This window comes from Trachemys scripta, chromosome 2, assembly GCF_013100865.1.
Source record: "Trachemys scripta elegans isolate TJP31775 chromosome 2, CAS_Tse_1.0, whole genome shotgun sequence".
Taxonomy (NCBI): domain Eukaryota; kingdom Metazoa; phylum Chordata; order Testudines; family Emydidae; genus Trachemys; species Trachemys scripta.
This window is the reverse complement of record NC_048299.1, coordinates 196,656,197-196,672,031: the sequence shown is the minus strand read 5'-3', so window position 1 is coordinate 196,672,031 and position 15,835 is coordinate 196,656,197. Positions and strand designations below refer to the sequence as shown.

At 42.3% G+C, this 15,835-nt stretch overlaps 1 protein-coding gene across 2 annotated transcripts in view; it reads left to right on the top strand.

Moving 5' to 3' along the window:
* The window catches only part of RALBP1 (ralA binding protein 1), a 51,758-nt gene that overhangs the window by 12,593 nt on the left and 23,330 nt on the right, over positions 1–15,835 (top strand). For both annotated transcript variants that reach the window (XM_034762612.1, XM_034762613.1), the window contains exon 2: positions 9,599–9,890. In XM_034762612.1, the coding sequence (XP_034618503.1) occupies positions 9,647–9,890 (244 nt within the window). In that variant the 5' untranslated portion in view covers positions 9,599–9,646. The remainder of the gene's footprint in view (positions 1–9,598; positions 9,891–15,835) is intronic.

The following is a 15,835-nucleotide window of genomic DNA, read 5'->3' as shown; positions in this document are numbered from 1 at the left end:
TGTACCCCAACCCCTTGCCCGGAGCCCCCTGCCGCATCCTGCACCCCTCCTGCACCCAACACCCTGCCACACCCTGCACCCCCACTTCTCCTGTACAGTACAGAGGTGAAGGTTCAGTGTGCCCATGTGATTATTAAATAGAGTGGAATAATTGAGACCTGGGTAAGTGGTATTTCTTCATCTAAACAAGCCCAGTTCAGCAGCTGAAAGTGTAAGAAGACGAGAACAATCCAATATGATTGCTATTTGGACACAAAACACTACTGTTAACAGTCTGAAGCTTCTGCAGACTTGTAGTGATCTAGGATCCTTTCTGAAGACTTATTCAGAAATTTCAAATTGTTTAAAAAGTGTGTGAGCCTCTGGGTATGTGCAAAACCTGGTGTGGGGTTATGGCAGTTGGGTAAAGTTGCCCCCAAAAAGTGGGGATGGGGATTTGGCATAGTCAGATAAATTATTATATAATATCTAGGGCTGCCGATTAATCACAGTTAACTCACACAATTAACTAAAAAAAAATTAATCACAATTAAAAAAATTAATTGCGAATAATTACCATTTTAATTGCACTATTAAATAATAGAATACCAATTGAAATGTATTAAATATTTTGGATGTTTTTCTACATTTTCATATATATTGTATTCTGTGTTGTAACTGAAATCAAAGTGTATAATTTTTATTATAAATATTTGCACTATAAAAATGATAAAAGAAATAGTATTTTTCAACTCATCACATACAAGTACTGTTTAATCTTTGTCTTGAAAGTGCAACTTACAAATGTCGATTTAAAAAAAATAAATAACTGCACTCAAAAACAAAACAATGTAAAATGGCCCCTGGTATGATGGTTGAAGCAAGAAGGGACATATGAATCTTTAGCACACCTGGCACATAAATATCTAGCAATGCCGATTACAACAGTGCTATGAGAATGCCTGTTCTCACTTTCAGGTGACATTGTAAACAAGAAGCAGGCAGCATTATCTTCTGCAAATGTAAACAAGTTTGTTTGTCTGAGTGATTGGCTGAACAAGAAGTAGGACTGAGTGGACTTGTAGGCTCTAAAATTTTACATTGTTTTTGAATGCAGTTTTTTGTACATAATTCTACATTTGTAAGTTCAACTTTCATGATAAAGAGATTGCACTACATTACTTGTATTAGGTGAATTAAAAAATACTATTTCTTTTGTTTTTTTACAGTGCAAATACTTGTAATAAAAAATAAATATTAAGTGAGCACTGTGCACTTTGTATTCTGTGTTGTAATTGAAATCAGTATATTTTAAAATGTAGAAAACATCCACAAATATTTAAATAAATGGCATTCTATTGTTTAACTGTGCCATTAATCGTGTTTAATTTTTTTGATCGCATGACAGCCCTAATAATATCTTTTAAGAACATAAGAATGGCCGTACTGGCTCAGACCAGAGTTCCATCTGGCCCAGTAATCTGTCTTCCGACAGTGGCCAATGCCAAGTGCTTCAGAGGGAATGAACAGAACAGGTAATCATCAAGTGATCCATCAATCCCCTGTTGCCCATTTCTGACTTCTGGCAAACAGGCTAGGGACACCATCCCTGTCCATCTCGACTAATAGCCATTGATGGACCTATCCTCCATGAATTTATCTAGTTATTTTTTGAACCTTTGTTATAGTCTTGGCCTTCACAACATCCTCTGGCACATGGCCAATCAGAAGGCAGCTCTCCCCCACCCTCCCTTGTTCTCACATGTAGTTTTTCAAAAAATTCTGTAGCACATGGGTTCAGGCCTGACAGGACATTGATTGGGAAACACTGACTTAGACCATACTATTCACAGGTGATCACTAGTTATTTCTGGGTGCCTGATTTGAGAGTTGAGGGCCTTATTTGCAGAAAGGCCAGGCACTCACAGCTGAAGTCAATGGAATGTGCTTTGAACAAACCTATGAAGTGCTATATAATGCTAATATTCGTAAACATTCAGGCCCTAGGTGTCACAAATTGGGCACCCAAATTAATGGATACTCTTAATCTCTCTGTGCTTTAATCCATGCCTCCATCAGTAAAATGTGGATAATACCACACCTTTATCTCGCAGGAGTATTGTGAATATAAATTCATTAATATTTGTGAAGCACAATAATATTTATAGTGCAGAGGTGGCCAACAACAGCTTGTGAGCCGCCAGTGCCTCTTTTACAGTTAAAGTGCGGCTCTCGGAGCCTCCACCCCCCATTCTCTGCCTAACAGACTATTTGTGAGAGCTTGGGGCTTCTGCCCTGTGGCGTGGTGGTGGGTCTCGGGGCTTCAGCCACTCGGGAGGCGCCTGCTGGGCTCCGAGCTTCAGCGGGAGCGGGGCTGAAGCCTGGAGCCCCAGCAGGTGTGCCCCACGGGTCTAGCCCTGAGATTCCCCGACCCCTAGCCCCATCACCCCGCTGCAGGGCTCAAGCCCTGAGCCCTTGCAGGCATGCCCTGGCTCTCGAACTTCTGAAGATTGTCATAATGGCCTTCTGAGCCACATAAGTTTGGCCATTCCTGCTATAGTGATAAGCTCTATAGAAAACCCCTTGAGGAAAGTAATAATTCTGTCTTCAGAGCAGGATTTGAATAACATGCAGTAAATAAGGAATGGGACTACACAGTGAACAACAAGGAGAAATCAAAATACTGAATAGCTTCTCCTAAATGAGGTAGGGGACCTGTGGAAAAAATAGTACATGATCATATAATTAAAGACTGTACCATAATGCACACACATAAGAGGGCCCAATTAAGATGGCACAGGCTACTTTAATTCTGGCATTTCCTAATTTATGAGTTCTTAACTTTGCAAATTTAGTAATTTTTTTTAATGCAGATTTTGTATGTGTAATACTAATAAAGCTGGGCTGGGGCTAGTATAATTTTGAAGATCATGTTAATAAATGTATTTAATGATCTGATAGTTTAAAGTTGAAGCAGATAACAATCATTTTGCTAAATAAGCAAATTTTAAATAAAAATAAGCTTTTAGTTTTAAAATAGATAACATTATAGGATTCTTATGTGGGAGAGCATGAACCCTGTTATTTAATACAGATTTTATCTTCATCTGTGAAATTTCAGGGAGGGCCTTTGTAAGACTTTAATTATCAGTAATTGTGGAGAGTATGTGATTCACATGGGAATTATTTGATGAGCTGATCAGTCATGCCATTATGCTGACTTGTGAAATTTAAACTTGCTTTACCTGTCTCTGTTGTTGCAGGTCAGCATGCTGGAAGATTAGGGCAGAAAAATTATAAACTTCTCCAAGATAGCTCTTGACTGTGTTTAAAACCCAGCACAACAATCTAAAATCCAGATGAGTGAGTTTTGTATAAATGGCAGAGAAAAACTAGATACTTGTTTTGACAGTGAACTAGTATCATCTTAGGTCAGAGGCCACTCCTGAATTTGAAATTTGCTTTGTAGGACTTTCTTGTAGAGACTGAAGTAGGTAACTTTGGAGAGAAATACACTTCTCTTTTACATGTGCAGGTGAAAGTTAATCCTTTATAAGACTATTTTTGTATATCCCAGTGCTTTACACTAAGTCAGTAAAGCTGTTTGGATTCCTGCTTGGCTTCAGCAAACCAGGCTGAGTCACATCATTGTCTCTTTCTCTGTTTTCATGGCATTTCACATTGACAGAAAAACAAGGATGCACATTTGCACAACTGAATACTGATTTTTTTTATTAATATAACTAGGCTTGGCAGAACTCTATTTTTATTTTTCATTTGATAGATAATGTGTTTATTTTAAAGCTTTTATTTGAATCAATTTTAAATTTTCAGTCGCATTAAATTATGGGTTGAGGCATTTTTTTATTTTTATCAATTTTAAACTTTTGCAGTTATAGGAAATTATGGGGTCAGACAATAATTATTTAATGACAGTCTCCTTCTGATAAGTTCCAAGCAGCATTTTTCTTACCTTCCTTATCTGTAAATTTCAATTATTATTGATGGAAATCTTTTTTCATCAGCTTGCGTGTGGATGGTGACATTTTACCAATAAAAATCGAATCCTTCCAAACCTAAATATAACTTGGCTCTGATGCTGTTTTTCTCTTTAAAGAATACGTAATTAAACCAGCAAGAGGACCTTCCAGTTTGCATTCAATATATTGCTTTGTCTCAAATACAGCTTGGGTTTCTTTCAAGAGAATGTTAAGAATTATTTTGATGTATTTTATATGCAGTTGCCCGAACTATTGCATTTTATTGCTGTAATACTTAAAATCATTTAGCTTTAAATCATATTAAAATTGGTAAAACTATTGCTTGTTTTTTGCTTAAGTTGTTGTCAAATTTGACAGCCATCTGCTTTATTATTGAAAGATTAGATTTGACAAAGATTTCACAATCCTTCCCCATTAGAGGAAGCATAGCTTAATGGTTGAAGTACTGGTCTGGGAGTCAGGTTTGGGTTCTATTTCCAGCTCTGTCATGACCTTAAGTAAGTCACTTAACTCCTCTGTATCTCAGTTTTCTCATCGGTAAAAAGTGAGTAATCATCCTTAACTTCTAAGGGGTGTGTAAGGCTTTAACACACTTACGTTTGTAAAGTGCTTTGAGGTTTTTTCTCTTCCTCTTGTTTCTTTAAAAGTGAAGCTGATGTTTGTTACTAGAGTGCTTTTGTTCCAAGAACGGTGTTCCTTGTTTCCTTGAGGGATGTGTTGTTTCCTTAATTTGTCCTGGTCTTTTTGACGTAAGGCCTAAGATAATGAGTACATTCTGTACCCTGGGTCTTGTTTTTATGTAGCTGTCATAAAACAAGGTATCCCAGGGTGGTTGGTACCCTGGGAAAGTACTCCCAGTTTGTCTCCGTCTGTTGACTTCTTAGCTTTTAGCACTCTTTGTCGTAACAACTAGAATTTGGGAGAGTATGGAGAAAACACATTAAGTATGCGGTGAAGGCAGTCACAGCCCTGAAAGTGGTATGGTCAAGAGCTTCAATCTCCATGACGCATGTTGCTATAGGTGTGGCTGGTACCACCGCCGCCTATTAAAATTGCCTGACGCTTCCCATTATAAGACCCATTTCTCTGTTCTTTATAACTTTAATCACTTGGGATGGAATATTTCTGCCTCGGATTCCAAATTTTTTGGAAAATTTAAGCCAAAATGGTTCAGCCATTTATGAGAACGAGACTAGGGGAAAATGCATTTGTTTTGCCCATTCTGGTGACCTTTTCTTTTAAAAACACTAGTACACCCATGTTCTGGTGCAGACTCTTGAAATTTGGAAGGACTACATTAACACAAACTAGGTGTCTTTTAATTCATGCTAGTGGGGAATACACAGGGCAGTTACAGCACCACACTTCAGTGTGCATTGCAGCTCATGCCTCCATAGTCTGCATTGCTGGGCCACGTAGACAAGTCTGTACATTTGAGCAGCTAATTTCCCCGAAGATTCCATCTGCGCAGGACTGAGCAGGATTTCCCCTGCGATTGCAGCTCTGGGCTGCTTCAAATTGTGTTGGGACCGGGCACCTGAACTGAGAGCAGGGAGATTATCTTATGCTGTCAGTCAGTGGTGGATTAGCCACTGGGCCAATGGGAGCCCTGTTGTCCAGGAGCCCTGGAAAAATGGGCGCCCTTGCACCCTGGCTCACTCCGCCCACCCGGCGCTACTGCTGGGGAGCGGGGTCGGGGCGCTGGGGATTGCCCCACTCCACCTACCTGCCCTGCCCGGCACTCCTGCTGGGGAACAGGGTGTGGGGGTTTCCCTTGCCCTCCCAGCACTCCTACCGGGGAGCGGAGGAAGCCCCCGTGTGCTGCCCCCGCTTTCCAGCAGGAGCACTGGGCAGGGTTTTTGCTGCCCCAAGCAGCGCGCCGAATTGCAGCCGCAGACGGTGGGGGCAGTCTGTGTGCCATTAGGACGGCACGCGTGTTTCTGCAGCGGCAGCAATTCAGCGCGCTGCTTGGGGCAGCAAAAACGCACGGACTGCTGCCCCTTGCAGATTGCCGTCCCAAGCACCTGTTTCGAATGCTGGTGCCTAGAGCTGGCCCTAGCCCCTGAACTCTAACCCTGCTCCCAGGCAGGAGCACAGGGGAAGGGTGGGGGGAGAGACATGGGAGACAACCCTACTTGCTTTGGCCAAGGGCCCCAACAAACGGTAATCAGCCTTTGCTGTCAGTGACTCTTACACTGTCAGTGACCCCCAAGGCAATGTGGAGGAGGAAGCTGCCTTATCTGAATGCAGAGGGAGCAAGGACTGAACCTTTGGGGGAAGGAGGGAGTAGCTTGGGGCTGTGGGAGGAATCTGGCAGGGTGGAGACAGGTAAATTGAGACTGGGAATCAGTAGGTGTGGCGAGACTAAAAGATGATGGGCAAGGAAGGAGACTGGAAGTTGCTGGGCAAGGAAATGGACTGAGAATCAATGGAGCAGGAGGAAGGGGGTATAGAGTAGGGGAGACATCTGACAAAGACTGGGGAGGAGAATTAGGACTGGCTGGACAAAAGACTGGGACGAGGATCCAGGGGAGGAAGATTAAGACTGGGAGCCAGAGCAGACAGGGATGACTGGGTGGGGATGGGGAGAGCAAGTGGAGACCAAGTGGGGGGGCAGGGTAGGGGAGAGACAGATTGGTTTAGAAATTGGGAGAGGAGAACTGGCTGGCTACTGGGAGCGGGATGAGCTGCCTGAGAAATGGAGAATGGCCTGGCAAGGTGAGGAGATAATGGAATTATGATTAGGAGCCCGGATTGGGAAAGAGAGAGGACTCGGACAGGTTGGGAAGGGTGGGGTAGAAGAAGTCAGACGTCAGTGGAATGGTCAAAAAAATCTGTGCCCACTAGAGTGTGCTGTCCTCCAGAGCCACGAATGGAACCCAAGATTCCTGAGTCACCGGTGATTCCTCTGCTGTCAGCAGATCTCTGTAAAACCCACTGGCATAGTGTCCCATCCCCCTCATGCTAGTCTACTTAAAGGACAACAGTTTACTATTACGCTGTTAGCTCAAGTGGCAGAGGTCCTTGTGGTGGAGATAAAGGTTCCAACTCTGCTGATTACCCATGTGGATGTCAATATGATCTCAACATAATGGATTGTTTTTCCATTTGTTTTTCTAAAAACCTAGGAAATTCCACACACAACTACATTAAAAGAACATTATTAAGGTTGTAAAGTTAAGCACTCAAAAGTTAGGAAATGTCAGAATTAAGGTTGCCTGTGCAACCTTAATTAAACATGCGAGTGGTGGAGGAGGTAGCATTAAGTGATTTAAAAGAAATTATTATTGAATCAGTCCCTCAGCACTGTATGAAGCGCTACTGTGCTGTGGGAGGGGCCAAATTTCGGATGAGATGTAAAACTTATATCCTGACCACAAGAGTAGGGATGTGAATCATGGTGTCTTGGCCAAATTCTAATTGAGAATTAAAAGTTACATGTAGATACTGCTCTAATAAACAGCTTCTGTACTCCAACCTATAGATGACTGCATTTCATTGGTGGGTGAACTGATTTTCCTGTCATTTACTTGAAGTATTATGAGGTTAATTTTTTAGCATTTTTAAAGCACGTTGAAATACACAACTGAAAGATGCCATGGAAGTGCAAGGCAGTGTCATTATTCATACCAAGTGCATTTTTATGGATTGCAAGCTATGATATTGGAAATGTCTTGGATGATCACAAGTCGTAAATCCCAGGAACTCCTAAATATTCCTGTTAGAGTATATATTATTACAGAAAAGCAGTCACTTGTTTACATATAAAAACAAATTAGCACAACAGTTATCGAGGAGATTTGGTTATTTCATATCCATAATTCAAATAAGAAAAACACAAGACAAAGAGGAAACAGTTATGAAAATTAACACCATTGAAACAAGAAAAATTAGTTGTGTCCTTTGGATAAGTGTATCTAACATATACGATCGTTTATCTAGGGTTATTTTCACCCCCAGATAATTTTGTACATTTTGTTCCCCAGAATGAAGGTTTATCTAGTTACTTTTAAATGGGATTGTTCTCTGCTTACATTGGGGAGGTGGGGATTTCTCACTATATAGTGCAGAGGTCGGCAACATTTGGCACGCGGCTCGCCAAGGTAAGCACCCTAGCGGTCCGGGCCAGTTTATTTACCTGCTGACGCATTAGGTTCGGCCGATCGCAGCCCCCACTCGCCACGGTTCGCCGTCCCGGGCCAATGGGGGTGGCGGGAAGTGGCGCGGGCGAGGGATGTGCTGGCAGCGGCTTCCCGCCGCCCCCATTGGCCCAGGACGGCGAACCACGGACAGTGGGGGCCGCGATCGGCCGAACCTGCCACGTCGGCAGGTAAATAAACTGGCCCGGACCGCTAGGGTGCTTACCCTGGCGAGCCGCGTGCCAAACGTTGCCGACCCCTGATATAGTGTGTACATCACTGAGCAGGAGCTCCAGATCTGCTGACTTCAAGGAGTTGGTTACATTGAAGCCAAAATACTAATGTTTGGAAGCACTCCTCTGGCAACTAGAATACTCTTCATGTGGAAGTCAGTTCATCATGACTCTGTTCACGTTTCATTGTAAACCCATAATTCTATTCTCTGGGCCTTTGTCCAAGCATACCAGTAGGCGTAGGAATGGAGTCCCTCCTGGACTGAGGAAGCAGGGAAAGCAATAAAATGGAAAAGTTACATTTCAGGATGACCATTTAGGTTCAAGAGGCCAAATTTAGCGAAAGCTGATGCAGGGAGATGTAAAGTATCCTATGAATCAATCCTGTGGAGGGCAGAGTTTCCGCAGCTGCTCTCTGAGATTGTGCTGGTTTGGGAAGAATTTTAATTCTGGCCAGGAGTTCTACTATAGGGAACCTCTGAAGGGAGCTTCTGCGTTAGTGAACTTCATGGCTACCTTGGCCATGACTCCCTACCAGGCAGTTTGCCCAAATTTTGGGTTCTGCTTGCCCATTATACTCCTATCCTTTGTAAGCGAGGTTGTGGTTGTTCTGCACTAGATCAACCTGCACCTCATTGATTCTCTCCCCCTTCCCTCTCACTTACACCACCATAAGCTGAAGATGAATTTGACCTCAACTCTTTTCATATTGGAGCAGGATAAGCAAATTCTTGTTTGCATGTAGGCAAGATAATTAATTGGAGAAGAGAATGAGCTCTGGATAGGAGTGGTGGGGCCTATAGGAGGTACTCATGATCACTGCCAGCCTCCATACAAGAGTAATTTGTGTGAAAACTAGAAGTGTAAATTTCAGTAAACCTTTAAAACAAACAAACAAGAACTAAAACCACCACCTAATTCAAGAAGTAGAAGCTTTTAGGATTATATTTTTTTAACAGGTATTCAAATCTATTGATATTTGAAATGGCAAATCTTAAATATTTTAGCCTTTTCCAGTTTAACTGTCTAATAGATCACTCAATACATTTGTATAACAAGGCTGCAGTTCAGTAATTGTCAGATCCCGCAGACACTGCTGAGTATAGTACCATGAGCGGTCCCATTGACTGTCTCATTGTAATAAACATTACTGTTGCTACTGTTTGTAGGATGGGGATCTAAGGAGGTTGTTTAAAAAACATTGTTTAGAGCATTTTGGAGATCTTGTTTGTTTTTTCTGTTGTAGGTGTGATGGACAGGTGACAGATTTTTCATTTTGTGTCAGGGAATCAGAATGACTGAGTGCTTCCTGCCTCCTACCAGCAGCCCCAGTGAACATCGCAGAGTGGAACACAGTGGGGTTCTTGCCCGTACCCCAAGCTCCGAAGAAATTAGCCCTACAAAATTCCCTGGATTATACCGGACTGGTGAGCCTTCACCACCTCATGACAACCTACATGAGCCTCCAGATATAGTGTCTGATGATGAAAAGGAGCATGGGAAGAAGAAAGGAAAATTTAAGAAAAAGGAGAAAAGAAGTGAGTAGGCAGTTTCTTACTCCGTGTGTATAATCTCTCTAACTCGGTGTTTCTCAACCTGGGGGTCTGAGACATGTTTAGGGGGGGTCACAAGCAGGGCCAGCGTTAGGGGGTGGGAAGCAGGGCAGTTGCCTGGGGCGGCCCCGCAAAGCTAATTGACATGTTTCGCGGGGCTTAAGCCTGGAGCCCCGAGTTTGAGATAGGGGGGTTGCAATTTTTGTGGGGGGGGGGGGAGGAGGAAGGGGGGGGGGGAGTGGAGGGTCCAAATATTTTTTTTAAATCCAAAAGGGGTCACCAAAACACACAGGTTGAGAAACACTGCTCTGACTCATTTCTTTTCATGCCTAAATTTTGAGCTATGCTTGTCTCTCTTAAAAAATACTTGTTTTTAAATATCTCACTTCTTTCTAGGAAAGCTAATGAGCGGGTTTGTCCAAAGTCCAAGAAGCTGCTCGGTCAATTGCCTGGCAATGGGTCTTCTCAGTCCTCTCTAGTCTTTCAGACACATCCCTTGGAGTCTGAAGAGATAATTGGATATGTCTTCACTGCAGAGTTAGCCCATGTGTTGCCCCTGAAGGTTCCATCCACAAAGAAAAACCTCTAACCTGGGTTTGAGGGCTCTTTAAGCCCAAGTGAGCAGCCATAGCCGAGCATATAGGCATGAGCTTGGGTTTGGCTTCAGTCCAGGAACCCACCTGCTGTTAGTGTTCTAATCCTGTCTAATCACAGTTCCATCTAGGCTGTACTTTCTTGTTTTAGTCCTCCATTTCTCTGCACTGCATTTTTAATTCCATGTGTAACTCCTCCAATTCTGCTGCACTTTCACAGCATTTGAACAGATACGGTATCGGAGAAATCCACCTCCTGTGCTGCCAGTTTGCCAGAAGCTGACACCAGCCCTCTGGTTAAGGTTTTGTGTGATAATATCTGTAATTTGGGGAAATATGTGCAAAATGACATATGATTAGTGGACGGGAAAGAAATGGAGAGGCAGAGAAGTCAGTCCATTAGGTGTGAATTGCTTTGATTTGCAGACTGAATTTCTTAATGAGACAGGATGAGTGAGGTAATATCTTTTATTGGACCAACTTCTGTTGGTGAGAGAGACAAGCTTTCCAGCCACACACAGCTCTTCTTCAGGTCTGGGAAAGGTATTTAGAGCCTCACAACTAAATGCAAGTGGAACAGATTGTTTAGCATAAGTAGTTGGCACATATTCAGGCCGCTCTGCCTTGAATGTTCCCTTAGCTTGGATAACTGTAGTGAAGACATACCTTGAGAAAGGAGTTCCCAAGCGCGTTTGCAAGTTCTGAGATAATAGCTGCATGCCAGTAAAATGAAACACTTTGGTGTCAAATTTCTTTAATTGTCCAAAAATTGATACTTTTTTATTTAAATTATTTCTATAATTTTTAAAGTCAGAAGAGTGAAAAATTAACTTTAACCCTTTGCCTTCATGTAATTTTTTGTTGTGGAATCACTCAAGGTTTGTGTGTGCGTACTCTATGCTTTTTGAGGTGTAGTGAAATGTGCACTATGGTTACTTAGTTAAGCCTAGTCACATAGCCACAAATTATGGACCTGATCATGAAATGCCATATTAACTATTATGTTTATTATAGTGATGCCCAAAATGAGGAAGCAAATTGTAAGATCAGCATCTTAAAAAACAGATGGAGAAAGGGAGGGGGAAAGTGGTGCTGTGGCATTCCCTGCCACAAAATCATTTTTAAAAACTTCAGCTTTCACAGCAAAAATTGTTTCTAGTCCTTACAGTTGTGAAGAAAATGGTAAAAACACAAAATGATTATAAACTTGGTACAATTATATCTTCCTGAGCCTTCAGACAGCCTAAAGCAGTGGCTCAGAGAGATATTAACTGCCTCACTTCCCACAATACATTGCTAAGTCTGAAACCTAACGATGACCGTTTAAATGTCAATACATCCAACTATTCACTGCTGTTCATTTTGTCAGAAACATTTAACTAATGTGCTTACTCCACAATCCCTAACTACCTCCCTAGGTGCTAAAAGCATCGCCTTCACCAGTGACTACTTGTATGACACAGTTATATCTTGTCAATAAAAACTTGTCATTGAAAACATGATGACAGCATAAAGTACAGTCAGCTCATATTAAAATGCACACAGGGACTACTGTACTTATAATATTCAGATTCATATTTAATTAAATGGCAAAAAAAGTTAACACCGAGTTAAGGTAGCCCAGTGGTAGAACGCGTCCTTCCAGAATGTCGAGTTCAGCAAAACTCAAACTTCTGAAAACCAGAAAATACAGAGTTAAGGTAAATTCCCATGCAACCTTAACTTTGCCCTCTGGAGCTGGCAGTAGCCACTGGGAATTATCTGTGTCATGCTGTCTTGCCTGGCTCGTGACCATGAGTGCCAGCCTTAGGGCAGACTATCAAAAAGCAGGGCACAGACACCCCCAACTGGTTGTATGTTCTATAATTAGATTTCACCAACCTGGTAACAAGTGTGAACTTCGAAAGCACTGTAACAGTCTTATCATGGAGTTACAGACAGTCCCCTTGGGCATTCCAATCTATGTTGCGATCGCTGCAAGCTGGACTGTGATAAATCATAAGTGGCAAACTATGGCCCACGGGCTGCATCCAGCCGTCAGAGCTTTTAATCCAGCCCTCAAGCTCCACTGCTCCGCTCCAGCACTCCTGCCAGGGAGCGGGGTCAGGGGCTTGTCCCGCTCCACCCACTTGGCACTTGCAAGCCTCTGCACCTTGCTCCTGCTCCCCAGCTGGAGCTCCAGGTGGTGGAATGGGGCAAGTGATGGGGTGGGCCTGGATAATAAGTGCGTAGGCCACGGCCCACTCATGGTTACACCCTGGCACAACGTGTCTTTTCTCATTTAAAAAAACATGTTGCTGTTGCAGCTCTTTTGAAAATGAGGCTCTAATATACAATTGTATTCAGAGAGGAGCAAAATTTGTGGTAAAATCAATAAACAGCTCAGTAATGTAATTTTCTAGCAGTGCATTGTTTAACAGAATTATTTGAATAGTGTTGATTTTTTAAACAAACTTGTGTTGTCCCTGTTTGAACATGAATTGTTAATTTTGTGAGCATTCATCACCCGCCATACAATTTCCAGACCCAGATGTGGCCCTCATGTCAAAAAGTTTGCCCACCCCATGTGCTAGATGGTCACTTTACACCAAAAATAACAATAATATTCAGGTTACTCCCAGTCACTATCCTCAGGTCAATTGTACTCAGATCTCAAACCAAAGACAATGCCTGTAGCCAATCCTGTAATAAACTAACTAACGCTTTGTTAACTAAGAAAAGAAATGAGTTACTTACAGAGTTAAAACAGGAAACACACACACGCCAATGAGTTACAGCCTTAGATTAAAAAAGGTAATATAAGCTTCTATAATAAGCAGCTCTGTCTGTCCTTAGGGCCGACTCATGGGAATCTCTCGTTTAGGAATCTTTGCCTTTCAGAGTCCAGACAGTATAAAAATCCAGTTTCTCCTTGTCAGGGATTTTTATCCCTTTCACCCCAGAATCCAAACTGATGGGGTGAGTTCATGCGCAGGTCTCCCCTTCCTGCAGGAAGTGAGGAATGCAGTCAACGATGTCCTACTCAGTGCCTCCTTTGCCTTCAGTGGGCCATCTTGTGTGCAGGACAAGCACTTTACTTTAATTAATGCTGCTTTTCCTGTTTGGGGAGTTACACAATTATAGTGGTTTTACAATGCACTATAACTTTATACTATGGGATACAGATATTATAAGTAAAATTAATACATGCAGCATCCTGCAAGCATTCCATAAAGTCGTACACGTTCTTATAACACTAATATCTCTTTTAATTATACTAACCCCACAGGTGTGCCAGACTCTGTTTTCAGCTATGCATTTGTCAGTGTTCAGTGAGGCCTTGGGCCTTTGGTATGAGCTGGCATCTGGTCTGCCAGCATCACAGTCTGCATGCATTTCAGCTGCATTCGTTATGTGACGTGTTGCTGTATGGTGGAGGAAAAAGTGGAGCTGCTTGGAAGAGCTGTGATTGTGATATGAGGAGATCTGGGTCTGAGTCCGCCATATGTATTATCAAAATAAGGAGGTGCATGTGTATCTTGGGGTTCCAGTCTGCATTATTTCAATACAGAATTATATAAGTTGTTTCAGTATCAGGGCACTGGGGTCTTCTTGCCATGGGTGTTGTCAGTAGTGAGGTGGGATATGAGAGCAATCTATGGATTTAATGATGGGTAGGGGAAGGTATAGGTTTAGGTAGTATCCTGTGTGCAAATGTGAAGGGGTTGTAAGAGGGTATGAAGTGGTTGTTAAATTTTCAAGGGTGGTATTCTGTCAGGGGAGTAGGCTCAATGTTTAATAGTTGGAGAGGTGCAGGTAGCACCAGTCCATTACAGTGAAGAGGCTCTGTGTGTGTGTGTGTTATGGGCATTGTGTATGAGGCCTTGATCAAAAAGGACAGAGTTAAGCTGTGTGGGTGTTTACCAGGTGCAAACACTTCAGAATTCTCCCGAGAATTTTCTGTAGACTGGACTCTTAGAATATGGGGGTTTTGCATGTGCATCTTGAGAAATGTTAGATCCTTTTTAAAGTATCTCCCTTCTTAAGGCCAAAACCAAAAGGTTGTAGGGTTCAGCTAACAGTAAGATATTCTGGAGGCTCTGCCCCTACCCAAACCATCTCCTTTCCCACAAGCAGGTGTTCCCTTTCTTCCTCTTACCCCACTTGTAACCTTGGTGGAAGCCCAGTGTTCTGCAATTCCTTCTTTTCAGTATCTTCAGGTTTTCATTTTCAGTTGGCAAGGATGAAGCTTTCCCCATTCCATTCTGAGTTTAGTTCTTGAAACATTGAAAGAGTAGTTCTCTCTGCAAGCTGATTCAATCCTGGATCTCTCTGTGAAGCATCAACAGAGATGGACATTATAATGATAGGTTTTGTGAGGTGGACACTTGTCTATTAAAAATTGGAATGAGACCAGCTCATCTTGCTCAGCTAACATTTGATTTCTGCCAAGCCAATGTGGTTTTGAACTGGTGTCTTAGAAGAAAAGCTCTGTATACTGTTTTCAGACTTGTGAGATATAAAGTCCCTAGGATTCTCTTACCTTGTGTCAGGCTGTCTAGAGTGGCTCACAACTGACAGTGCCAACCACAGGGCAGACTGTTAAGAAACAGAGCACAAACCCCAAATTAGTTGAGAGTTCTATAATTAGATTTCACCAATTAAGTATCAACTGTGAACTCCTCAAGCACTATAACAGCCTTAATAAGGAGTCACAACAGTCCCCTTGGGTACTTTGGTCTATCTTGCCACCCAGGCAAATTTACCTTTGTGATGGATGGTAAATATTTACACCAAAAATATTTAATTACTCCCAGTCCCAAAGGTCCAGTCACTTACCTCAGATGTCACACTAAAGACAACGCTTGTAGCCAATCCTATAATAACTAACTAAAGATTTATTAACTAGGTAAAAGAATCAGTTATTTACACAATTAAAGCAGGTAAGCATACATACACAAATAAGATACTTTTTGAAACTTAAGACTAATAAAAGCTGCTGCAATATCCAAGGTTTGTTTGTCCTTTAGAGCTAACCTGAGCTAAGCAGCTTGGGGAACTCTTACTTATGCTTAGAAATATTGCCCTCTCCAAATGCCAAGCAGCATAGTGATACAGTTCCTTCTAGTCAGGGACTTTCATACCCTTCCCCTAGAGTTCAAATTGACGTGCAAGTTTTTGTGCCTGTATCTTCTTCATGGGTGTGGGGGAAAGGAAGAAGGGGCAGGATCAGCGAAGTCTTTGTCCTTTGATGGTTGGCTCATTTGGTTTCAGTGGGCCTTCTTGTGTGGAGGACCAGCACTTTGCATTAATTAATGCTTCTTTCTTATTTGGTGAGTTACACAGTTACAGAGGTTT